We start from the raw sequence: 24,381 nt of genomic DNA, 5'->3' as shown, positions 1-24,381 counted from the left end.
AGAAAGTTTTCAAAGGATGCTAATTGCGTAAATAGCCATTCATTTCCTTCCAATGCTTATCAAAGGGTTAAATCGCACAGTTATCACATATCTGCCTTAAGTATTTGAAGGCCTACGACCTTCAGACAGACTTCGGCAATGGCTCATTGGAGTTTGCTGTGGCTAAAGACTGGCGGAAACATCAAACGGGCCGGGAATTAGCCAATTATTAGCGGTTAAGAAAGAACCGCATTCGGTCCAATGTATATTTTTTCACTTTAAGAGTTCAAAAAAATGCACAAAATGCTACCAGTTTGAAATTTCATGAGCTCAGGCATGCATCCTTTCATCCAAATAGTACATCTCTTAATTTTGTACACTGATTCCGACGCACCCAGCCACAGTTACAAATGTGTGTCCAACATGCCTTGGGAATTCCTGTGGGGAGACATCTTCATGTGCTCCAAATTTTTGTACCATCCGGTGTAACCATTACAAACCAAGAGAAAGAGCTCTCCGTGCAAATCCATCTGCTTAGATACAAGATTTAAGGGAGTAAAACAGCTGTTCAGGACACACATTGAAACACTTGTGACTCGGAGCAGCTGTTGCAATGACATTAATATGAAATTCTGCTTGTTTTTATGCTGACAGTGTCAACTGACTTCACCTTTCCCCTCATCATCTTGATGACTTTTGTTGAGCTCTTCGACTTCGTCACAGCCCGTCCCGCTATGCCTCAAGGAAAAAATGATCTGCGAGTGCTTTACCAAGACATGCGTAAGCTATTCAACATAGTATCTCAAGAAAAGCATGAGGTGAGTGTCAGTTTGCTGATAATGATTTTCTAATTCATTTTAAATGGCCCATCCATATTAAAATGTACGCACTTTGCGGGTCATTTAGTTGTCTGATTAAATGCTTGACATTTTCCAGAATAAGCTGAACGACTTTGAACAACCGCTCACATCCCTGCCCTCTCTGGACTTCAGAACAGAAGACCTGAAAACACTTGAGGTATACACTGAAAATAATCGGAATTTTAACGGTAAAAGATGCTGTAAAAAGGCTACAGTGCAAAACTGTTAATTGGTTAACAGAAAGTTCCCGTTCTATATACGGTAAATAACTGTGATAGATCTCATGGTATGTTTAATGTAATTTTACGGTAAAATACCGCTAAATTTACAGTTTTTGAAAGTGAAAAAGAACAGGCCACTGTATAATTTACAGTAAAAAAAACTTAAATTGACATTCCCATAATTCCCTGTGTGACACTTCACATTTTATGATTTTTTGTTGAAATAACTATGGTTCCCAACCCGATCTCGCGAGAATTCGTACGAATTTTACGAGGTAACAATTCGTACGACCTCACTCGTACGAATTAGTACGTTTTTTGCTAAATCGTACATATTTTACGAATTGGACAATTCGTATGAATTCGTACGAATGACCTACCCCTGACCCCGCCCCAAAACCTAGCCATCACATGGGTTTGGACAAATTGTATGAATTCGTACGAGTGAGGTTGTATGAATTAGTACGAATTAGCCATTTTTTATTTACTCTTATAAATTCGTACGAATTGGTCGTGAGATAGCGTAATGGTTAAATGGTATTAATCTTCATATGGAAGCACAAAACAGATATCAATACTTCAATAGGTTGGTAAATTAACATATCACATAATGAAATATGGTTTATAACTTTAAATTTTAAGTTAAGTCTGTAAAACCAATAATGCTGGTACCGTATTTTGACGGTAAAGCTCTGGCAACCACAGCATGCCGTTTTTTTACCGTTAAAATTACGGTTTTATTTTAATTTGTTTTTGTCTTATTCATCACCGTCTTTCTTTTTCGACTGTTTGGATAACATCTGAAATTAAGACCAAACTGTTCATTAAAAAAAACAAGAAAGAATGATGGATAGACAGAATGATATAGACAGATTATTATTAGTTTAGAGTCTAGTTTCAAAAATAAGATGTGTGTATCTGTCTCCTTTTGGCCCACAGGTGAGCAGTACCTTAGAACAGCTGTACTCTGGTCTTAAATCCTTCAAGTTCCATCTTGACTGGATCCAGCATGAACAAGACAAATTGGACATTGATTATTCCAAGACAAAGAATAGTCATCTTATCAATCTCATCGACAGAGTGCTCAAACAGGTAAGAAGAATCGTGCAGCTCACCTACAACAGGAAATCAAACAATATTTAAATATATTCTGTGAAAATAAGGTCAAGATCATGCTAAAGTAAGATCATGCCAACTGATGTCAGTACGATTTCTTTTTTCTGAAAAACATTTTATCAACAACATTCATCAAAATTACTTTAAATACAGTAGATTGCTTCAAAAATATATATATATATATATATATTTATTTCAAATAAATGCGGTTCTTTCTTTTCTGGCAAAAAAAATTAATAAAAAAGTATCATTTCACAAAAATTATTAAGCAGCACAACTTTTTTCAACATTGATAAAGAGAAATGTTTCTTAAACATCAACTCAGCATGTTATAATAATTTCTGTAGGATCATGACAATGACGACTGAGTAATGATGCTGAAATTTCAGAAACATCTGAAACATCTGAAACACCTGAAACATCACAGGAATAAATTATTTAAAATATTGTAAAATAGTAATAATATTAAATCATGCTACTTTTTAATAATAATACGTTCAACGTGCCAGATTTTTACAAAAATTTAAACAGACATAAAAAGACCTAATATATATATATATATCTATATATATATCTATATATATATATATATATATATATATATATATATATATGTCTTTTTTATGTTTTACGTAAAATAAAACCGTAATGTTTACAGTAAAAAAAAAATGGCATGCTGTGGTTGCCAGAACTTTACCGTCAAAAGACGGTACCAGCATTATTGGTTTTACAGACTTCACTTAAAATTTACAGTAATAATATAGATTTTATATATACATGAAAACTTAATTAAAATATATTTACATAATTATTTTGAGATCTATGAACAATATATTAAATTTGGTAACACTTTATTTTGTTGGTCCCCTTTAGATATTATTAGCATTGCACCTACATGTCAATTAACTCTGAGAGTATTAGTAGAGTATTAGTAGACTGGTAGGGTTAGTAGAATAAGCTGACATGTACTTATAGTCAGTAGAACATCTGTTGGGAATCATCACAATAAAGAGTGAGTCTATATATATATATATATATATATATATATATATAGGTCAGTGTGATGATAGAGGTGAGGTGTGATAGAAATCTTGAAACAAATAGATTATTTCATAAAAGACACTCGTTAAAGTGAAATAGAAGTGAAAATAGGAGGTGGTTAAACATATCTTCTAAACCTTTCTACAGATTGAGACGCCAATTTCTGAGCTCGTCCACCCTTCCCTGCCCCAACTGAAAACAGCCTGGAACTTGAAACAGGCCAATCTGGAGATCAAAGACAAACTGTACTACTTTTGCCACTGGTACATTAGAGCACTGCTAGGCCTGAAACCGAAACAATAGTGATCACACAACATCATTTGACACCAGTAGCCATCAGCTTATCTCCATGATGCAAGTAAACGCAAGATGAGGTCAACAGGCATCGTGGTAGCATCGTCTGGCTTGCCTTAATGTTTGAAGGGATGGAATGAACGGCCCAGCCTTTAGAAGTCATCTTCCATCAGTTAACGGTTCCTTTGTGTGATGTTATAATATTATGAATAAGTTATGTATTTAATATTTATTGAATTGAGTTTTTTGTTTACAATGAAGGATTTTTTATACATCGAGAAAAAAAAAATAGCACTTTAAATATATTAAGTGTCTCATTTTAATAATGAAATTTGTATGCAAAATCAGCTGCAGGCAGTTGCTAATAATGACCAATAGGTGTCGCTATGAGGTGTAATATTGACTAATAGGTGTCGTTACTGTGGTACAACTGTGAAGTATTATTAAATGCAGTTTAGGACCTGCACTCCTTTAATTATTTCTGTTGAAAGTTAGTAATTTTGCGAAGATGTAGTGAATCAACATACTTGTTAAACAACATAAATCTTTTAAGGTTACGGTTAGACTGTGTTTGACAGGAATGTTGACCAGAAGTTTGGTAAAATCACCATAAAACTGGGAATTAAATACAAAACAACTTCCATAGTTTTTTTTATTGTGAACATTGAAAATACAGTCTAAATGAAATGTGACTTAAGTGCCAACCTATAGCAGAGATGAACTGAAATGAGACTAACAGAATCTTGAACAATGCCAAAGCCTTTTTAATATCAACAGACTATTTGTAGAGAGGAGGACAAATATACAGTGTTTACATGACACAGAAACTGTATTAATATCTGGTCATCATTCAGAAATCAAATTCACATTTTGATTTGACTTTGCGAGCTCAATCCGATGGATGTATGGGAGAGTCCCGGATGTTATTTTTTATTTTTCATTTTTTTTTTATACATATCTGTGTATTTATTTATTTTTTGTATTTATACGTTTTATTTGATTATTTAATTGTCATTTTTTATTTCAATAAAATGATTTTGCTTCAAACATGCAGAGTTTTTTTTTAGCCTAAACTTGTTGAACTGCTTCAGCAACAACTGAACCTTCAACACAATCTAAACATCGCATTATTTCCGATTTATATTCTATTTATTTGGATTTTCATGTTTGTTCCTTAAATAAAACTTGTGCGTCGTCATAGGTTATAAATAATTTCCCTACCCTGTCTAGCAGAGCATTTTCACAGATAGTTGAGCTCAACATCCAGACAGATTAAAAATTGCCAGCAATAGTGTAATCAACCATGAATGTCAAAATCTTTATCATGATGACTAATACCAAACGGTGCAGAACAAGGATATAGGATATGGATAAAGGATATGTCGCATGACTGTGTGTGAGTTTAAAACCCTGAAAAGTCAGGACTTGGCACGTCCGCCAGAAAGAGAGATCTGCGATGCAAGCGGTTTGCGTTGCGCTCTCTCACAGCTGTTAGATTTATCATGCTCCCTGAGAGAAAAATTGATCATGCTTGCCAGCATCATAACCAATTTCGGTTAATGATCGCACTAAATTAAACATTACATTGCGAGCCCTATATGAGACATCTGAGAAAACACTAAAAGGTTAGGGATTTTGCCAGTGCTGACAGTTATACGAACCCAAAAGTACATGGCTACTGACAGTGAATAACTGTGTAACATCCAAAAGGAGGGGTAACAGCAGCAAGAGCACATGTGAAAGAACTTGGGTAGATAGAGATAGAGAGGGTGGGAGAAGGAGAGTACAGATAGACTATTGAACTGTAAGCAGAGGACAGAGATCCATTATCAACCAGAATAAGTACTACTCAACCTCTAAGTTGATATACGACTGGTTGTTCATTTGACCTGCAAAGTTTATGGACAGGCTGATCAATAGAGAACAGCACCTCGAAATTCCCTTTCAGTCTTCAACAACAGCAAACATGACAGTAAGTCTTTTTAATCCTTATGAAATGTGCGTTCAGCTGTTGCATAAGCTTATAATTATGTACAGTAGCAATGATTATTGCCCAAGCACATATTTTTAAAAGATTTTCAAATAGCGTGTGATGTACAGTCATTTAAAATAAGAAATAGGTTTATGGAATTTTAGCCATGCTCCATAATTTACATAGGCTTATATATACAGTACAAACTAATATTCAAAAGTATAGGGTCAGTAAGGGAAGTCTCTTACCATGTCTCTGTAACATTTTTACAATTTAAAGTGTTTTGTATTTTATTAATCATTTAATATTAAATATCTTCATATTTAATATTTTATTAATTAATAAACACATCTAACATAAGTTGATAATATATGTGTGTGTGTGTGTGTGTGTGTATATATGTATATATGCGTGTGTGTAAACATACATATCTATATATATATATGTGTGTGTGTTTTCAGACGTGTTTACATGTGCATACACACAAACATACATATATATATATATATATATATATATATATATACATAAAAGATTTGGATTTAATGTGGATTTAACAGAACTAATTTTAATATGTAATTTAGTCTTGATGTTCATCCTTTAAAGGGGTAGTTCACTTTAAAAAAAAAAAAATTTGCTGATAATTTACTCACCCCCATATCATCCAAGACGTCCATGTCATTCTTTTTTTCAGTCGAAAAGAAATTAAGGTTTTTGATGAAAACATTCCAGGATTTTTCTACATATAATGGACTTCAATGGGAACCAAATGGTTCAAGGTCAATGTAAATGAGCGATCATTTCGCTTGATAAGACCCTTATTCATCATCTGAAATAATTTAAAGCCCTTTGAACAGTTTGCAGTTTGTACTGAAAGCGTCTTTTGGACCTTGAACCGTTTGGTTCCCATTGACGTCCATTATATGGAGAAAAATCCTGGAATGTTTTCATCAAAAACCTTGATTTCTTTTCGACTGAAGAAAGAATGACATGGATATCTTGGATGACATGTGGTAAGTGAACGATCAGCAAAAGTTTTTTTAAAAGTGAACCACTCCTTTAAAGAGTAAAAAAAAAAAAATTATGTTCTGCAATGTGAGCAATAATGTCACAACTAAGAGTCACAATTAGAGAAACGGTTGCAATTATATACATTAAAGACATTAAAGCACATTTGTGAAATTTAAAGTAGCAATGACCTTTTTACTTTTCTTGTTTTAGGTAGAAAGGGCTTGCAGTTATATTTACAGACATCTTTATTTATTATAAAGTTCAGTCTTGAATTGTAAACTGATTACTAGCTACATATCACAACATACCAGAATGGTACCTTATATAATTCAACAATTTACAACATTCACAACTAATCCTAAAGAACTTAGATGTGCTGCCCATTCTGCTGTTCTTGACAAGGGGTAAACCAAAGAGGACGTTTGGTGAGCTCTCTGTCCTCACACAACTCAAGCCCAACAGGTGCACCTTTTACCCATTATGCAACACTGTCCCTCTTCTTCATTATCCTGACCTACTGCTTTACTAAAGAGTGTAAAAGCATTCACAGACTAAAAACATCCAGTTCAAATTGTATGTCAATGTATGACATTTGATCGGTAATCAATATTGCTGAACAGAACATTTAATCCTATGAAACTCAGCTGATACCACGGGCGTTTAAGGACAGTTAAGATGTGTTGACAGAATAAACAATCCTCAGAACTGAACCTCAAATCACCCTTTCGCTGTAGTGATCTTATAATAGCATGCAATGACAGACCCCGGGAGTATATCTCTGATCCAGCTAGATCATATTTACTTTCCACATGGCTTTTTGTGGTATTTGGTCCCCTTGTAGACAGCTAGTGAAACATTGTTTTACATGCTACAAAATCGCAACTATGCCGTGGCCATTAAATAAGACTTTTAGCAAGCTAATCAGTAAAAGGAAGATGGAAAATGAGTCATGCAAATTCCCTCTCAAATTACATTAGATGTTACATTTTTTGTCATGTCCATCGGCAACCGTGAGCATCTAGTTTTGCTTCTTGCAGACTGCCACAAGACTTTTGGATGAGCTGTGTCACTTAACGGTTCAGTCTCTAGAATCACTGGAGCCCTCGGATCACTTCCAAGTTATTAAACTTCTTGGAGAGGGTTCATATGGCAAAGTTATGTTAGCAGTGCACAAGAAGAGAGGTAAGTGATGACAACCCTATTATATGTTGTTTGTGATCTGATCTTATCCACATTACAAATGTGCTGCTTCCTTCCTCTACCTTTGACAAGATCTCAATTTGCATGTATTCTAGGAACCCCAATGGCCCTGAAATTCTTTCTGCGAGAATCCACATCTCTCCTGTCATTTCTGAGGGAATATAACCTGTCCTTGGCCTTTTGCACCCACCCCTCACTTACCTCAGCTTTGGGCATTGCTTTCTCCACTCCTACTCACTATGTGTTCGCCCAGCAACCTTGCCTCTACGGAGACCTCTATGATGTCATCGTTCCCGAGGTTGGTAAAAGCTTGAAATCAGTTACACACGTCTTAATGATGAATGTATATGATTAATGGGAATTGCATGCAAGAATTAAACATCTATTTGCATGCCACAGCACAGACTAGTCCAGTCGAGACCCTTAAAAAGGTACATCTCTTGAGTTGTAATTCACACAAAATGTTTAGATCAGGGTTGTACAATCCAGCTCATGGAAAGCCGCCGTCCTGCAGTGTTTAACTCCAACACTGATCAAACTAACCTGAACAAGCTAATCAAGGTCTTTAGAAATCTCAGAAACTTCCAAGCAATTCCAAAGGATCTAGCCTAGGAGAGCCTATGTCCTGCAGAGATTAGTTCTAACTGGCCCCGACTCGGCTTGGCTCGCCTTTGTTTGGTTTTCCACTGTGTAAAAGTTGTACCTGTTCCTTGTTTCGGGTACTTTTTTTGTACCACCTAAGGCGATACTAAAATGTCAAATGTGCTGATTGGTCAGAGAGAATCGTCACCATTCACTGCGTCATAATTACACACGCCAGATGGAGTATCCAGAATAACCCTGCTATTTTAAAATAGTTTGGCCAGAGATAGTTACTAAACTAACTACAAATATTATGGCAACTCGAAAGAATACGCCGTGGTCAAATGAGTAGGTGCAGACTTTCCTTTGTTTGGTGGCCGAAGAGAGTATCATGCGACAGATTGATAGGGCAACGAGGAAGGAAAGGCGTCGCTATGACGACCGGGTACTATTTGTAGCGGTACTGTCTGCAATGGAAAACGGAATGAAAAGCAAGCTGAGTCGAACCGAGCCGAGGCGAGCCGAGTTAAGTAGAGCTGGTACTGGTAATGGAAAAGCGCCATTAGCTGGTTCAGTGTTCGATTATAATTGCATCCAAACTCTGCAGAATATTGGCCCTCCAGAAGCCGGATTATACACCTAAGGTTTGAATCGGTGGTTTCCAAGCCTGTAAATTTTGGATGTCTCCCTATCAAACACACCCAATTCAACTCATCAGCACATACTGTAAGTAGAGACACCAAGACATAAAATTTGTGTTAGATTAAGAAGCCATCTAAAACCACTGGTTTAGATAGAGTGACCAAAGAAAAAAAACATAAAAATGTATTGTAAATACCAGGCACAGTAAAAGTATGTTAAAAGTATGATTAGTCATGTCCCATCTCCTGGAGGGCCACTATCCCGCACAGTTGGCTCCAATCTCCAATAAAGGACACATGAACAAGTTAATCAAAGTTTTAGGGCAGGGGTAAGCAACTCTGGCCCTGAGAACCACTTTCCTGTAAAGTTTAGCTCCAACCCTAATCAAACACACCTGAACACACTAATCAAGGACTGGATTGGAAAGGGCGGTGAGTTTGACCATGGATGGAGATAAACTAGAGGACTAGAGTTGCCCAACCCTGCTTTAATGTTACTAGAATCTTCCAGGTAAGTTTGTTGGGGCAGGTTGAAGCAGGACATTGACCCTCAAAAGAAAGGTATTGAACACCCCTGGCTTAAGTGGTAACTTTATTTCATGCAGGTTGGTCTGAAAGAGAGCCACGTCCAGGGAGTGGCTTCCCAGATCAGCGGTGCCCTCTCTCACCTTCATTCCCTTGGCTTTGTCCATCGTGATGTCAAACCGGAAAACATCTTCCTATGTGACAGTGTCGGCCGTTGGGTCAAGCTTGGTGATTTTGGCATGGTTAAGGCTGCAGGGACCAGGGTACCATGTGTGTGGTACAGTTCTCCTTACTGCACTCCTGAGGCTGAGATTGCAAGGAAGGGGGAGGACAATGGGAACAAGCCGAAGGGGGACTCTGGAAAGACTCAAAGAATGTTGGTAAATGTGGATCCCAGTACAGACAGCTGGGCATTAGGCATTCTAATCTACGCCATGCTTATGGGGAGCCTTCCGTGGTCTGAGACTGTTTCAGACAACACAGCATATAAAAGCTATCTACAGTGGAGCAATTGGGAAGGATCAGCATTACAAGAGAGAGGGTCAGATCAAACTGAGGACTTCCACCAGGTGGCCACCCAGTTTGCAGCATTCACCCCTCTTGCGACATGTCTTCTTAAGTCCCTACTCTATCCACAACCCAGGATTCGAGGCAGGCCAGACGAAGTGGGAAGGTACCTAGGAGGAGCCTGGCTGTTGGAAAAGGATGTCAGATGATGATGCAAAGGATGGACAGGACTGAGTTTGTCGTCATCTGGACTATTCACTCTTGGCAATCACTTTTTAAGTTCTGATGGTAACAGACAGTTCTAATCATAAGACTGTTGTTTAATACAGTTATAATTAGTTGGGGGTTTATCTTCCTAACTGACCATTACAGATCTTAACTGTAAACAGTGGTGCTGTTAGAATACCCCAGAAGAGTCATTAGGGTTGAGTCTATAAAAAAAAAAAAAATCAGATAAACTATCTTGAAAATTTGCTTTTGCGGAGCAATCATACTGAAATTGGTAGTCACTTTGACTTGGTCAGTCTTTTCCTCATACTGTCTATGAAACAAAAAAATAATTTCAAACATCTTATCTCTATTAAGACATACTGTTTGAACGTGACATGATGCTGTAGAGCAGGGATTATAAGTTAATGTTTGACAAGAGTTTTTTTGAAAAAAAAAAATATGCACAAATAAATCATTTATATTAAGAAACAATGCAATATTCCATTGAAACCTTTAATCGTCAACTTCAATTTCATGGTAACTTTAAAGGATGATAGAGGAGTATTATGATGTCTACTGTACATAAATAACATGATTTCCAAACTGGAGGATCTTGATGTCCTAGACTGGGATTCATGATGGAATTGATGGGAACGTATTATAAATGTCCAATTAATTCAAATAAAGCTATTAAATAATGGTTTGCTTTGATCTACAATAAAAAAAAAATCTGGAAATGTATTATTACCAGCATAATAAGCTGTATTTGTAACTCTTAAAATCATAAAGATTGAAATGTTTACTCCAGTCTTAAAAGCATATTAACAAACTATGCTCATTATGTCATCTTTATCTATGTTGTGAGAGTAAGGAGCATACCGTATCTCTTAAATTTCAGCAGATAACATTCAGACACATAAGCACTCAGACACTATGTGTCCTAGATTTAAAAATAAACCTCCGACCATTAATAAAACTCTTTTAGCCATCATCACCTCTGTCAGACACGCACACACTTGAAACCACATACACATGCATGTACAAACACACCGAATCTTCTGTCTCACACTTCTGCGTTCAAACCTGTCCCTCCATCCATTCACGCCACACACACACACCGGGTTGATGTTACATGTAATAGATAAGTCTTTGGCAATGGCTTGAGGTCAAACTCTTTCAACTGATCCATGAAAACATAACATTGCACATTCCAGAGGAAATATGACTTCCATATTTGCAAAATGGAGTCAAAAACATTTCCAGAAGAAATTCTGGTAGATTTATTTACAACCAGACCATCAAATAATAATAATAATAATAATATACAGCTGCAAACAAATGAACACAACCTGACTGTTCACAATCACATTAAAAAATGTATGCATCTATACTAAATGAATACAATCTAGGCCACTAAATTAAGACATCAAATGTTTACAGATTGTGCCCTTTCAATCTGAAGTTATTTAGTCACCTTGTTAAGAGATTAACAGCTGAAATAGCTCATTACATGAAGGGAAGAGGACCACGAAGATCATTTAACAGCTCTAGTACTAACTATTCCAGTCGCTGTCTGCAGGGGCGGATTGGCAATCGGGAATACCGGGAACAATCCCACGGCCGGTCCATTTCGGGCCGAACCGGCCGGTGGTCAATGATATATATATTTTTTTGGATGATACGTTTTATGATAAACGACCGGCGCGGCGGCCGCTCAGCTGCAGCGGAACTGTGTGTGTGTATGTTTCAGACTAGGCCAAACCAATACCTTCAATCTTGAGGGGGGATACGAGCGGCCCCTCCTAACTTGGACTGATCCTCGTTTTTCCTGACATCCGATTGGCTCAAACTCAAGGCGCCGAAAAAAGAAGTTTGGAGATTTGTATGAATGCAAGTTGCAACAGAGACGGACATTTAAAAATGCTGAAAAGAAGGAAGGAAAGAAGAGAAAGAAATGGGTGGGGCCGAAAAAATAAGAATGAAAAAGAAAAAAACGTTGGCACGAGAGGCAGCTAAATGCGCCAAATTAACAGACCTTATCCGGGAAAAGGGTGCTGTGGCAGAAGGTAACGTTACAGATGAGGAAGGAGGACCCAGCAGCAGGACAGGTGCACAATTAGTGATGCGTTTATACACTGAAATTATTTATATTTGCATTTAAATATAGGCATATATATTATATAAGGGATAATGTAGAGCGAGGCGGTTGTATTTGCTATAAAAACGATTGTATTAGTTTCATGCCACGAATGCGGTCTGTTATTGCTTGATAACAGGCCGCGCGTTTAGCGGAAGCAATACAATAGTTTTTAAAACAGTAAACTCATTTTTAAATCAATATTGTGTGTCAAATCAATATTGTACGTCAAATTATTGATTTATTTGGTAGATAGCCATGAAATAAAAATGTGCTGTTATCATGTTATAGCCATGTGTCCCTTACATTTTATATATATATATATATATATATATATATATATATATATATATATAAACAGCAGTTTGCAGTGTGTCATCACACAGACAACATCCTTCTATAAGCAAGTAATCTCTGTATGTATATTAGCTGTATGTATAATTGTACATACATATTTTAGCTGTATGTATAATTGTGTCAAATTATTGATTTATTAGCTATGTAATAAAAATGTGCTGTTATCATGTTATAGCCATGTATCCCTCACATGTTTAGAGATATATTATATATTATAAAGAGCAGTTTGCACTGTGTCATCACACACAGACAACATCCTTGTAAGCAAGTAATCTCTGTATGTATATTAGCTGTTAAGGTCAGTGATGGAGAGGGACAGGTTGAGGATCACCCCTGCAGTCATATTGATGATGAGGGAGAGAAGGAGGAGGAGCAGGAGGAAGGAGAGCAGCAAGAGAAAGACGAGCAGGAGGAGAAGAATGGAACCAGTATAAAAACAGTGACAGGTAGAGGGGCAGTGTGCAGGGCTGGGTAGGCAATCATATTAGGAAAATAAATCAATCAGATATTTACATATAGGTTAAAATGCCAATAATTCCACATACTAGATAATAACCTGACTGAAGCACAGATTGAATTAGAAAATGTTTTATTCTTAGTCATATTTAAAACTGAAGTTCTTCTCATGCATATGTAGCTGCACATCAGTAAGCAGAGGCAGGGTCAGGGGAAGCTAAGCCAGGGAGCCAAGCTGAGAAAGTAAGGACACACACACACACACAAATCTCTATTTTATGGGACTGCATTGTAGTTTTTGAGTATATGATTATTTGTAACTATTTTATCACTCCAACTGACTGTGCACATGACATGCTAGTTAGCAGTATACTGTGACTTATGTTCGAGATTAGGTTTTGCTGACCTGGTTGTGTTCAGTGCAGTGGTGACTTGCTTATACAACCTGAGGAGGCAGGTGTCATCCTAAAATTTCTTGAAGGTTTTCAGCATAATCTGATTCTCTTTATACCATAAAAACACTTTTAGAATTAAAATAACTGCAAAAATCCTTCTGCTCGTGCACCAAGGGTACTCGCGTAAAAGGCCTCTCCATCTTAAAGTCCCGGGCTGAATTTCAGTCCCAGTACGGCCCTGGCTGTCTGTATGACCTTTCATTTGATATACTACATTCAAACACATTTATGTGAGGAATTACTCTAGTGTCATCTTGCATGCTAATTGGCATGTAAAAGGCCATGAGAAAAATAGTTGTTTACAATATTTTATGCAGGTATAGCATGAGGATGCCAATATTTTATTAGTAAATTTTCTTCGCTCAGAAAATGTCTAATGTCTAAAAGCCTAACCCCGTGTTGTGGAATATCCTATCCTTCTTCTTATACTTATCGCCCTTATGATACTTGTCACCCAAACATTAAAATTAGATGAGACAACACATTTAATGAGAAGAGTTAGAAGAAATAATATATTTATGTACATTAATTGCATGTAAAATTTCCATTGATTTGGATTACAAAATTTTAAACTAATAAACAATGTGGTGCATATTTTAGAAACATAAAAAGAAACAAGTGTTTTATATACACATTAACCAGGTTTATATATTGATAAATTCAATTTATTTTATTCTTATATTTGAACTAATTAATTAATGATTACATTTAATAATTTTCACAATTAACAGATTTATGACAATTCTAAAATTTCACTATTTAAATAAAAAAAATCTGATTTAAAAACGTAAACTATACACCGAGGGAAAAGAAAGGCGGGGAACACAATGCTTATATACAGTACACAGGGGTTAAGATATAACTAGACAGATAAACAATGACGGGAACCAAGAGGACTACAAACCTACACTCAGGAAGCAGGAGAAATACAACATAAAAGGCCAAGCATACAGGGAACATGTAACACTATGCCATGATTAATATGAGTGTACTTAGAAATTAGATAATGTGGAAAAATGTTGTGTGCATGTATGTAAAAATGTATGTTTTAGTCTTAATCGTGAAAATTCCATAATTTCCTTTTGAGGATGAATAAAGTAGTTTAAAATATTTAATCACATTCCGTGAAATGAGAAAATGGGTACATTTATATATAGCATACATCTCTCACTATTTCTGCTATTTAAAGATACTATATGGCAGAACTAGTACTGTATACTCCAAGTTCTTTACATGAACTAGATCCACTATGTGTTTGATCAGATATTGAGGAAGGGAGCTCTATCGTGTACCAGGCCTCCAAAGACACACCAGCAAATCTGAATGTGCAAAATCATTCAAAGGTGAAGCTCTCTCTGTCAACTTTAATCCTGAAGCACCTTTAATTCACATAACAGAACTGGCAGATCAAGTGTGTGTGTGAGAGAGAGAGTGGGAGAGATCATGTTCACAATCACAATTTAGATATTTTGATACAGTGGTAATGAATGTTCTCACGTTACTCACACTTTCAGACTTCTAAATGAGGGCCGATTCAAGCTCGCATCAACGAGTGAACAGCTGATCCCCAAATATGCACCCTATTTATTAGCCAAGAACCTTTCCCCGCAACGTTTCATAACAGATCTTAACACTGTATCCCAACCAGCCGCTACCACGATGAGAGACCGCTTGTCCATTGCTTGGTTTGTACTTCTGCGCATTCACAATGAAGCCTTGACCATTTTGATCCAAAATGTAGTATTATTAAAACATTAAAATGTTACAGAAATAGTGTTCCTCCTTATGAATGAAAATTCTGTAATAATTTACTCAACTTCTTTTTTCTTCTGTGGAACACAAAAAGAGAATGTATGATGTACAGGCCAGTCTTTTATAGTAAAAAAAAGTGAAAGAGTTGAACGCCCAAACATTAAAATTTGAGGTTAAGCTCAAAACATAGAAATGTTTCAGAAAAGTAATAAAGATAAATCATGCAATGTGTTCCAAGTGTTTTAAAGCCTTACAATAGTTTTGTATGAAAACAGACCAAAATATTAGTCATTATCCACTTATAAATTAAAAACAGTCTACATATTTAATGTTTTCCTGGTCAGTTTTATAGACATAAAGAAAATATACAGAAAAATAAAAAGAAACAGGGGTAGGGCCGTTGCTAGGAAAAAGGTAGGGCATTATTAAATAGTTTTCTGTAAAAAATAATAATCAAATATCAATAATCAAATGTATTCATATTCCCAACAAATGCCAATCAATGATTGAGATGCAAATAAAGAAATGCGCTCGTTGTCTTTTGTCTTCCGGTCTGTATTTTCATAGTGATCTGGTGTATTTATTAATGAATGACATTTGTTAAGACATCTGCTTTAAACATTACAATCCTCATGACAACTTTCGTTAACATTACATTAAGTAAATCCACTTCAAAAGCTAATTACTCCTGGACAGCAATGCCATAGAGATATACAGAGCAATCGCAAAAACGGAAGTTCAAAGACAATATTCTAAAGATGGCGGCGCTCTTGTTTCTCTGGTGCATAAGGTCTATAAACTAAACACATAATAGGCATTCGCAAGACATTACCAATTTCACAAAATTGTGTTTTTGTAGTTTACATGGAAACAGTAATGTTATCGCTTTCAAAATTATGCACTTTGAAATTTTCAAAAGTTAACATTTTCAGGCCCAAAAACGCCAAATGGCCAAAATGCATAAAAAGCTTTCCTTTTTAGTTGAAACGGTGTCATGTAAATGGCCCCTAATTGTCTCAGTTCTCGGTTTCACTCATAAATTGTGTACAACAATAATAATTCATTACATTTATATAGCGCTTTTCTCTGCACTCAAATCGCTTTACGTAGAAGGGGGAATCTCCACAATGTGCAGCATCCACCATGGATGACGCGACGGCAGACATATTGCGCCAGAACGCCCACACCAGCTTACTGGTGGAGAGGAGACAGAGTTATGAAGCCACATGATTATAAGGAAGCCATGATGGGCAGAGGCCTGATGTTACACCTGTACTCTTTCGAAAGACATCCTGGGATTTTTTTGTGACCACAGAGTCAGTTTTTGACAGTATAGTCTCCCCATCACTATAGTGGCACCCACACAGAGCACAGGGTGAGCGCCCCCTGCTGGCCTCACTAACACCTTCCAGCAGCAACCTGGTTTTCCCAGGAGGTCTCCCATCCAGGTACTGATCAGGCTCGACCCTGCTTAGCTTCAGTGGGCAGCCAGTCTTTGGCTGCAAGACAATCAACAGCTGAAGCATGATTCAATTACAAGGTTAAAAAACTCACAAGTCCAAATCCAATAATAGATGTCCCAGTCGAAAGTTCAAAAGCAGTCCAATTAATTATGTAAACAAGGTAAATCCACAATGACAGGAGTCATTGGGTACAAAGCAAACCTTTGTAAGTATGAAAAACTAAGCCAATCAGAATGATTCTGTGAACAAACAAGCTATAACAAAGATTAAGGGAACTACAAAGAGTATTTCAGCGGTCGTTACTTACAATAGACAAGGAGCAGGTGTGCATGTATCATGAAAATGGGGTGACAGAGACCTTTGGTGGCCAAACTGAGAAGGACAGGCTGTGAGTGTGATGGTAGATCTTTCTCAATAATCGAAGCAGCTGAGCTTGGAAAAGTCTGCAAAAAGGAAGCGTACAAGATGTTGTCTGAGATAGATATAAGTGATGGAAACAGACTATTATGTGCCCTAAGGTCATCAGCTGGAAAATACAGCTTAGCTGATTTCTAGCTGATCCAAGAAAAGAAGAATAAGAATGAAAAAAATAAAAATAAACTTCACATAGGAGATGATTTATTGCTGGTCCAAGCTGGTCTTGCACATGACTTATGGCAAAACTATGGTCCACAACATTTACCATCTTAAACTGGATTTTCCAGTAGAAACTGCTAGGCACAAAGCTCACAAACGCCCCTTTTCCACCAAAGCATTTTTTCGGAGCCAGTGCCTGCGCGCGAACCAGTTCTTTGTGTTTCAACAGCCAAAGAACCGGTTCTCGGCCAGGAGAACTGGTTCCAAAGCGGCACCAACTCTTTGCTGGACTAGAACCGTTCTTTTACCATGTCATGCTTACGTCGGGGCTGGGACGGGTTTAGATCTGTTCTAAATATCTTTTCTGACCATAATAAAGGATCGCAAAGCCAGGAAAAACATTTGCAGAAACACGATGGAGTTAATGAAGTTGAAGATGAAGTTAACGCAAGCGTTTCTATTTTTGTAATTTTTTTATTTAAGACATTATAAGTAAAGAAGAAAACAGTCACAATATACAACAAATAAATGGAAAGAAAAAAAGACAAAAGACGGGTACATAACTTATCAGAAAAGATTACATATCAAACGAAAAGATTAAAAGACTTACATTTCAAATTTTTTAAAGCTTTCTTGATACACGAGTAAGAGATAATCCGAAAGTAATGTTGTATTTGCAAGCGTTTCTAACTACGTACACAGTGACGTAACGATGTCGTTCCTTGGGCGCTCTAGTCAGTGGAAAAACCAACAGGTTCTGAAGCGGTTCGCAAGTTGAACCAACTTCTAACCAGCACCAGTTCCGAACCAGTTCTCTTTTTGGTGGAAAAGGGGTAAAAGATGTGAGATAGATTAACCATCTGTAATTATAGTGATTTTGTTCACTTCCCAAATTCAGTAGCTTTCACGTTTCAGTGACATTCGCTGAGTAAACAAAAAACATTTTCGATTAAAAATGATACATACGATTTACATTCTATATAGGTTAACACAAAAGCTAAGAGAGTTCAACTCACCTGGACTATAGCGCACAATCCCATGCTAAAAGCATTTGAAGAAATATTTACATGAAACATGAGAAATATTTACTTTAAAGGAGAACTCCGGTGCAAAATGAACCTTTGGTCTAATAAAACATCGGTACCTAGTCATCCGTTCTCTGAGATTTGTTTTCATGATAATTGAATGTAAAGAGTTTTATCTCTAAAAACTGTTTAGCGTATAATGCTAGTACTGGGGGCATTTACTAAATAAAAAGAAATCGCTAGTTTATACCACTAACACGGCTCAAAATAGCCCCACACTAACACAGTAACATAATGAGTGTCCATGCATGCAAAACGAAGCATTGAGAACTTTGTAAGTGTACAGACCGTTTAATAAGAAAATACTTTATAAAGACGATTCACTTCGTGTATACAGACAGGAGCCATCTTAGAAAATAGTCTCGATAAGTCGATCCCCGAACGCCGTTCATAAAGCTCAGCTCACTCAGTACGTCGTTCGTGGTTTGACTTGTCATGACTGTTTTCCAAAGATGGCAACGCCTGTATGTTTTACATGGAGCAGAGGGCCTTGAAAATTTGAAATTATATGCATATTGAATTAGCAAATCCTAATCAAATAACATTGGACCTAAACAGTCATATGCTTGTATTTGTTTCCACGCTATAAGCTAGGGTAGAGAATCATATTCCACAGGGATTATAAAAAAAATCACATGTAAAGCAATGTGTATTATATTTCTTTTGTATATTTTATTTTTGTTTAACACGTAAATGACGATCTGTTACTCAAGTAAATGACAATATGGATATGTAATGGATATCTAGACATAATCCCTGTATTTGAGGGACATCATTTTTCTACATTGTGGCCTTCAACCAATATTTATGTAGATTTATACTGTACAGATTTTATATATTCTTATGACACATAGGATGTTAAGCTCTTGACATATCCAGGCCTCATTTAAATTCTACACTTTCAATCAATCTCTTCCTTTTTAAACACTCACACACATATTCACTCCTCCAAAACCAAAGACAAACACATACAAGTTATGACAACAAAGTGGACACATCCAACACTTTGTGGACAAATGTAAAGAGACTGAAATAGTCTTCAAAATAACATTACCATAAAGTTTCACATAGTACGCCCATGGGATGTACCTCTTTTTATACAAACTTTTTCATCATTTCAATCGGCTGATTTGTTTTATAAGACCAACATAATTCGCAAAATAGCCTATTTCTCACCTCTGTGCTCTCCTAAGATTAGCAGCTTTAAATACAGCTTGCCACTAATGTTCCATACTATTATCCAGTATATTTTAATTGCAGTAGTTCTGATGAAGGAATGGGAACAATAATGGAATGAAAGATGATGAAACTTTTTCAGAACTGGACCCAGTTCCCAGAAGAGGGGTCTTGGCGTGATGCTGGAGGAGGAACAGAGCTGAAAGAAAAGAAAAAAGAAAGAAAGAAAGAAAGAGATTATTCCAGCTTTTACATACTTTTGCACACTAACACATGTAGTGGTTTAAGAACGGTTTTAGAATATTTAGGGCCAGATTTACTAAACAGCAATTAGAATTAGATTAATCTCATGAATGCACAGACGAGACATTAGCAATCTACCAAGAGCAGCGCAAATTAGCGTAGCATTGGCTGAACGTCTGATGCATAAGGCACACAAATTGGGAAACACTTCGGGAGTTTAGAAGTCATCCTCGATTCTCCAGGATTTTTGGGAGATCTTGTTTAACAGTACGCCTAGAAACAAAGCCAAACCCTCTCATGGAAAAAGAAAGCCATTGTGTTTACAGCTGTGATAATAGGTGGGTTTCCATCCAAACGTGAAGAAAATCTTTTCAAAAGTTTGCAAAAAACAAACAAAACAACAAATGCAAATTAGGTGTGGCTCCATCAAGTTGTTCGATCCATCAGTCGAAGACGGTGGTATTGGTAACCTAGTAACCAACAGTAAATAAAACCCTATCACCGGAAACAGTAGTGATGTGTCGTTCACTAACCAATCGGATGAGCCACCTTTAAAGGGATACTCCACTTTTTTTGGAAATAGGCTCATTTTACAACTCCCCCAGAGCTAAACAGTTGAGTTTTACCGTTTTCGAATCCATTTAGCCGATTTTCTGATATTTAGAAGAATATCAGTAACCAGACAGTTTCTGGTCTCATTAACTTCCATAGTAGGAAAAAAATATACTATGGAAGTCAATGAGACCAGAAAGTGTCTGTTAACTAACGTTCTTGTAAATAACAGAAAATCGGCTGAATTCATTCAAAACCGGTAAAACTCAACTGTTTAATCGAACCCATGACCTTGACGTTGCAAGTGCCAACGCTCTACTGTTTGAGCTACAGGAAAGATGCATCCACATTTTTTCAACTTACATTTTTTCACTGTATGTCTTTAGTAAATCCTGACAGGCGTTTTTTTTTTAATGCCGGTGAGTAAATCTGGCCCTTAATGATTAGTAGTAATATCGGAGTAGAGGAACTTATTCAATGTCAAGAATCATGTTACCTTGCAGAGCTGGAGAAATCTCCCCATAAGTCAGAGCTGGGGTTTGACTGAACCACTGTATTAGAGTTACTGCTGTCCAGTTCTAATAAACATCCTAAGAGTAGGGAAAGAACACGAGATCAAGAAAAAAACGTTATCAAGATATCTGTAAAATGTATTTGTGTGTTTGTCTGCATGATGTGCATGCCTTTAGAGTTGGTGAGATATTCATAAAAAATTAATTGTGAGGCTCAGAATTTATATTTTACATTTACAGAATTAATATATGGTTACAACACTTATGATTATGTAAATCAAAAGAGTTCTGTGTTTACATTTGTCCTCTAAATAAGTTTAAGAAATATTCTACTTTATGTGTCAGAACTTTACTTTTAAATTAATATATTACATATATACCTTTTCCATGGCATCAACGAAAAGAGGATGCATAAATTAGTTCATGTATAGGTAGTAATGAGGTCAAATGATGTACCTGTCTGTGCTCCTCCTGATGGCTGTTCTGTGTTGTGATTGGACGAAGGAGGAGGTGCTATCTTTCCCCCTGGAGGTGGAGGGAGGAGCCCAAAGCCTCCTGAGCTCTGAGGGCGGGGTTTGTCTCTCTTTTTCCCTTGCTAAATACAAAGAATCATATCTCCAATTTAACACAAACTGTATATTTACAATATGTGGACATGAAAAATCACTGTATATTCTTCTGAACATGTTGAAAGCTATTAAAGCCAAAATCTGACAAAAATACATAAAAAGCAGTTTTCAGCTGTTTTACCCCGATATTCAGTGTGATGGTCTGTCCCTCTTTGAAGCCTAGATCCAGTTTGGGTCCTGAGTCTGCAGACTGAGAACTTTTGCTAAGTTCATCCTCCTGTTTAACCCACCTTAAAGAAAGAAAAATGAAGAAAAAAGATATATATTTTTTAAGAAAATCAAAAATGGTATCTGCTAAAATTGCTTATTATGCCCAAAGGTAATTAACAAGCATCAAATGTGTCGGTGCAAATACAAAAACGTTTCCAGTCATAATGTCTACATGATTTTTAATAGAAACTCACTTGAAATGATCCTGCAAGGCGACATTGAAGTCAAAAGAATCACCTCTGTCTCCGAATCCAACGCCAATGAACGCACTCCGACCTAAAATGCAGGCAGAATGGATAATGCCCATCTAAACTGTAGTATAGAAGTGAAGTAGAACCTATTTCCCAGTATGGCAAGGTATGTAAAATAAGATGATACACTCACCATTGTCATCCTGTATGCGGAGAACAAAATAGCGACTAGAATCGCTGACGGTCTCCAAGGCAATGCCAGGGTATTCCGTAATCGGTGCTTGAGCAAACAGCTCACCTGAAGACAATGATGAAAGAAGGACATCTAGGAGCTTCTTTTGCTGAACAAATGTCTCAGAGTCATCCAATCAAACATGCAACTTTGATTTTTTTTCTTTTGCATCAGTATGCAGATTTCTAACCTGAGACTTTGTCCTCCAGTTTGATATAAGCCACCTTCCCCTTTGCTGTTATGCGCAAACGACCTGTCCAATCAGGGGTGTCCAGCTTCCAGTCAGCCGCCCTGCCATTATAACAGCAGAAATGTCATTTCAGGTCCATCTAATTGTATATTTTTCATACTCTAGATGGGTTTTCTATCTTTAGGGGGAGTTTAACAGGGGTAGTTAAGTTCACCCAAAAATTAAAATTGGCACCATTTACTCATCCCCAAGCCATTTCAAACAAACCTCATTGGTTCTCGAGCATCACCCACGCATGTTTGAGCTTCCATGTGTGCCATGTGCTCTATGTATATGTATTAATCATTGTTAAATTGACAAATTCAAAATGGTTAATTATTATATAAAAATATTCCATCCCTTTAAAAAACTTGGACAAAATCCTTTGATTCATATTAATTTGTTTTACAATTCCTTTATGCCTTTTTTGGATCTTCTAAGTTTTGGTTACCTGAAGAGGGACATAGAGTGGCAGAAATCTCTCAGGTTTCTTTATAAATATCTTAAATTGTGTTTCAAAGTTTAAGTCTTATATCGGTTTGGAACGACATAAAGGAGAGTAAATAATAGAATTAAAATTTTTGTAAAATTTTAGGTGTTGTAATCTAACATATGATATTGATGTTACAATTTCAATAATCCTTTATACTCAGATGTACGTCACAATATGGAATAAAAAGATAATTTCGCTACTTCAATTTCATGAGACTGTAATGGTCCCAAAATACTGCAGGCTTCATTTTTCTGGGTCCAAACATAACAGGCTTCATGCGATTAACACAAATAGCAGCTCATTGGGTTCAAGCTTTTAGTTTAGTGAGAACAGAAGACATTTAACCCATTTCCTCAGTTTATGGCAAATCCCCAAAGTATTATTGCAATTTCCAGAACTATTACAACAAGACTATAGGCTCCTACAGAGGGAATACAACTGGTATTTCAGAGGAGGAAATGTGTGTCACTGAAGCATCACATTATCTGTGGGCAAGAGCTATTTTATGACTAATTATATACTATAAACTGGACCACATATAGCCTACGCAGAAAACACACCTCACATTAACGCAATACAATACCATATTATTACAACAAAAATAATAATACAAATGACAGATGCTCTACTTCTATGGCATGGAAATTTCCTGTAAATAATTCTTAATTGTAATGACATTTTCAGTTGTTTACCCTCGACCAATTCATATTAAGATACATGAGCTAGTCATGAAACAGACCAAGCATCTGACATCACAAGATGTTTCCCTCTATCAGCAGAACTGAATGATCAATGTCTCTGCGACATAGCAGTCCACAGAATAATAATTCAATGCGATACAAGTATTGTTTATTATAAAATCTTGTTCGTAATAGAAGTGCTGACACAGACGAGAAAAAAAACGTATTGCGTATTACAACATCATTCACTTTACAAACACCTGCCATGGGCGCAGGCCCGCACATCCTTTAATTCACCTGTATCCGCGATTCGACGCCCTCGGTGGTATGCGGTAAACACTGACATCTGGTTTTACGCACAGAATTGACTCGTATTCCCCCTCGGACGCCATCTTGAACTGGTTTCAATGAATGCGAGTAATATTTCTGTCTTCATCCAATTTGTTATTGCGGGCCAGCCGCTTCTACAGGCATCGGAGCGTCAGTGACGTCAGTGATGCCTCAGGCACGAGCTTGAGAATGACGCATCACGCTACATCAGATCTGAGAATGGATGGATCGACTCATTGGTATGGAAACCCATGGAGAGTGTGAAAACCGGGCTCAGTGCAACCCAGTGCAACCGCAAACATGGTGTTGGGATTAGCGGTTTTTTTTCATCGCCTGTTCGTATCCTTTTGGTATTCCACGTATTCCAAACCGTGGCACATTTAACAAACATTTTACTTCATTATTAATATATTATTTGGTTTATTGTCTTTTTCTATCAAATAGATTTGTATGCAGCAACAACA

General features: G+C 36.7%; 3 protein-coding genes across 3 annotated transcripts in view; 2 read left to right on the top strand and 1 right to left on the bottom strand.

Moving 5' to 3' along the window:
- Positions 1-4,116, top strand: part of il11b (interleukin 11b) — a 5,459-nt gene extending 1,343 nt beyond the window's left edge. Inside the window, exons 2-5 of the mRNA XM_039678521.2 lie at positions 634-797; positions 916-996; positions 2,000-2,152; positions 3,365-4,116. Of these exons, the coding sequence (XP_039534455.2) occupies positions 634-797; positions 916-996; positions 2,000-2,152; positions 3,365-3,520 (554 nt within the window). The 3' untranslated portion in view covers positions 3,521-4,116. The remainder of the gene's footprint in view (positions 1-633; positions 798-915; positions 997-1,999; positions 2,153-3,364) is intronic.
- A 1,158-nt stretch (positions 4,117-5,274) lies between these two features.
- LOC120483492 (serine/threonine-protein kinase SBK1) lies at positions 5,275-10,824 on the top strand. The gene is made up of 4 exons (XM_039678546.2): positions 5,275-5,483; positions 7,532-7,676; positions 7,790-7,992; positions 9,523-10,824. Exons 1-4 carry the CDS (start codon positions 5,412-5,414, stop codon positions 10,156-10,158), a joined length of 1,056 nt encoding a protein of 351 aa, XP_039534480.2. The 5' UTR covers positions 5,275-5,411; the 3' UTR covers positions 10,159-10,824.
- Positions 10,825-19,088: 8,264 nt separating this feature from the next.
- On the bottom strand, positions 19,089-24,082 carry necap1 (NECAP endocytosis associated 1). Its single transcript, XM_039678797.2, has 8 exons — positions 23,885-24,082; positions 22,376-22,476; positions 22,147-22,251; positions 21,957-22,038; positions 21,674-21,782; positions 21,380-21,518; positions 20,908-21,001; positions 19,089-19,815 (listed from the first exon to the last, which is right to left on the bottom strand). The coding sequence occupies exons 1-8, from the start codon at positions 23,977-23,979 to the stop codon at positions 19,755-19,757; spliced, it is 786 nt and encodes a 261-aa protein (XP_039534731.2). The 5' UTR covers positions 23,980-24,082; the 3' UTR covers positions 19,089-19,754.
- Positions 24,083-24,381: the final 299 nt, after the last annotated feature.

Source organism: Pimephales promelas, chromosome 18 (assembly GCF_988280905.1).
Source record: "Pimephales promelas chromosome 18, fPimPro1.hap1.1, whole genome shotgun sequence".
Taxonomy (NCBI): domain Eukaryota; kingdom Metazoa; phylum Chordata; class Actinopteri; order Cypriniformes; family Leuciscidae; genus Pimephales; species Pimephales promelas.
Note: the sequence above shows the minus strand (reverse complement) of the source record. Positions and strands in the feature narration are given on the sequence as shown.

What these genes read in the sequence shown, in the direction of transcription:
- necap1 (XM_039678797.2), bottom strand. Translation starts at nt 23,979, where the DNA reads ATGGCGTCCGAGGGGGAATACGAGTCAATTCTGTGCGTAAAACCAGAT. An exon ending in CCGCATACAGGATGACAATG is followed by an intron (nt 22,039 to 22,146) that starts GTGAGTGTATCA and finishes CCTGCATTTTAG; the next exon opens with GTCGGAGTGCGTTCATTGGC. An exon ending in GATTTCTCCAGCTCTGCAAG is followed by an intron (nt 19,816 to 20,907) that starts GTAACATGATTC and finishes CTTTTCTTTCAG; the next exon opens with CTCTGTTCCTCCTCCAGCAT.
- LOC120483492 (XM_039678546.2), top strand. Translation starts at nt 5,412, where the DNA reads ATGGACAGGCTGATCAATAGAGAACAGCACCTCGAAATTCCCTTTCAG. An exon ending in AGCAGTGCACAAGAAGAGAG is followed by an intron (nt 7,677 to 7,789) that starts GTAAGTGATGAC and finishes CATGTATTCTAG; the next exon opens with GAACCCCAATGGCCCTGAAA. An exon ending in ATGATGTCATCGTTCCCGAG is followed by an intron (nt 7,993 to 9,522) that starts GTTGGTAAAAGC and finishes TATTTCATGCAG; the next exon opens with GTTGGTCTGAAAGAGAGCCA.